Consider the following 2,125-nt stretch of genomic DNA (forward strand, 5'->3'; position numbering starts at 1 on the left):
GTAAGACAGCACGAGTCTGCTGCGAAAACATTGTCAGCGTGTACAACCGACTTGAGAGCTTTCTCATCTCGAGACCATGTGGTTTTTGGTTCCTTCATCTGGTCCCTGCGGGTGCATCTCTTGAGGACCGTGGAGGCACAGAGGTCTTTAACCGGGACAGAAAACATAGAAACTTGAGCTCCATCCAGACACGTCTGTGTTCTACTGGCAGGCTTTAACAAGGAGGGGGTTTATGAAGTGACAGCAGAAAGTGAAAGCAGCTGTGGCAAAGACAAAAGTGAACAGACTTCAAATAAATCGTATACTTTATTTTAACCAAGACATACAAAACTTTCCGGTCCACAGAAAATGTATCTGATCAGTCCTTGCTGACCTTCTTTCCTGCCTCGGTCTCTGCGGTACTTTCCTGTGTTTAACTTTCACTCTCGGAAACAAAACTGCATGTGACACTGGGGACCTTCCGAAGTTCATTTTTTAGAAACAGAACTGTGGTTAAGTATGGAAAATAAGCAGAATAACCAGCATCCACCATGTAGTTCTTACATACCGAAGATTAAATAATCACATATCTCTAGAATGCCCTATGTTGCGCAAGGGGAAAAACAAACGAAGCGTCAATCAATCGCCAGAGTATGTGCCGAAGAGGCGGTCCCAGTGCGTGAAATAGGGGGCGTAGTTGCCATTGTTCCGGGCGTGGTGCGCGTGGTGGTGGGGGGCTCCCCCCAGGAGAGGAAGCAGCTTGTGCAGACCCCAAGGCAGACTGTAGCCGCTGTGGTCCTCCACCGCCAGCCAAGTGTTAAGAAGGTGGAAGAGGGTTTGGCTCAAAGGGTGGCAGTCCACCAACCAGGCGCTGACCAGGGCGAGGAGCAGCAGGGAGAGCAGCTCGGGGGCGCTGGCATCCTGGGCCTGCAGGGCGAAGGGTATGTGGTGCCGGTGGTGCTCCTGGTGGATGTTGCAGTAGAGCCAAGGAACCCTGGTGAGGAACACAAACTTGAGTCATGAAAAAGCTTCTTATGAAACAAACTCATCAATAACAAACATGCAGTCCTGGTCAAAAGTTGACATACACTTGTAAAGAACATAAAGTCATGGCTGTCTTGAGTTTCCAATCATTTCTACAACTCTTATTTTTTTGTGATAGAGTGATTGGAGCACATACTTGTTGGTCACAAAAAAACATTCATGAAGTTTGGTTCTTTTATGAATTTATTATGGCTCTACTGAAAATGTGAGCAAATCTGCTGGGTCAAAAGTATACATACAGCTAGAGATGGCTTTCTTGCCGACATCCGATATTGTCCAACTCTTAATTACCGATTCCGATATCAACCGATACCGATATATACAGTCGTGAAATTAACACATTATGGGGGTGTCCCGGAAGAGTTAGTGCTGCAAGGGCTTCTGGGTATTTGTTCTGTTGTTGAGTTGAGTTGAGTTTGAGTTTATTTCGAACATGCAATCATACAACATGATACATCACAATCTCCAGTTTCTCTATTCAACATGTTCGAAAAGGAGTAGGAAGAAGCAGAGCTTATTTAATCCTACACCTTTTCTTTTACATAACAGTTGCTAAAACTTTTGTTCACTTCCTGTTCTCAATTTATTCACAATATACTCCATAAGTAATCACAATAAAAATAAGTAAATAAATAATAATTGGTGAAGTAAGTTACATTTCATATGTTGAGATAAGTAAGATTAGTTTGTGAGTGAAAGAATGAAAGAATGGATGAGTTAAATAAATACAGAATGTTTATCATGGTTCTTCTTCTTTGTACTTTGTAAACACTTTAAGTTTGAAGAGTTTCTTGAAGTGGATCATATTAGTACATTGTTTGATTGCTTTGCTTAATCCATTCCATAATTTAATTCCACATACTGATATACTGAAGGTCTTAAGTGTTGTACGTGCATACAAATGTTTTAAATTACATTTCTCTCTAAGATTATATTTCTCCTCTTTTTTTGAGAAGAATTGTTGTATATTCTTGGGTAGCAGGTTATAGTTTGCTTTGTGTATAATTTTAGCTGTTTGCAAATTCACTATGTCGTAGAATTTCAGTATCTTTGATTCAATAAATAAAGGATTTGTGTGTCCTCTATATCCAACATTATGTAT

The 2,125-nt window shown here is 41.0% G+C and overlaps 1 protein-coding gene across 1 annotated transcript in view; it reads right to left on the reverse strand.

Moving 5' to 3' along the window:
• Nucleotides 1-287: 287 nt before the first annotated feature.
• Nucleotides 288-2,125, reverse strand: part of LOC133623035 (cholesterol 25-hydroxylase-like) — a 9,730-nt gene continuing 7,892 nt past the window's right edge. The window contains exon 2 of the mRNA XM_061985951.2: nt 288-973. Within this exon, the coding sequence (XP_061841935.1) occupies nt 619-973 (355 nt within the window). The 3' untranslated portion in view covers nt 288-618. The remainder of the gene's footprint in view (nt 974-2,125) is intronic.

The sequence above is a fragment of the Nerophis lumbriciformis genome, linkage group LG12 (genome assembly GCF_033978685.3).
Source record: "Nerophis lumbriciformis linkage group LG12, RoL_Nlum_v2.1, whole genome shotgun sequence".
Classification (NCBI taxonomy): Eukaryota; Metazoa; Chordata; class Actinopteri; order Syngnathiformes; family Syngnathidae; genus Nerophis; species Nerophis lumbriciformis.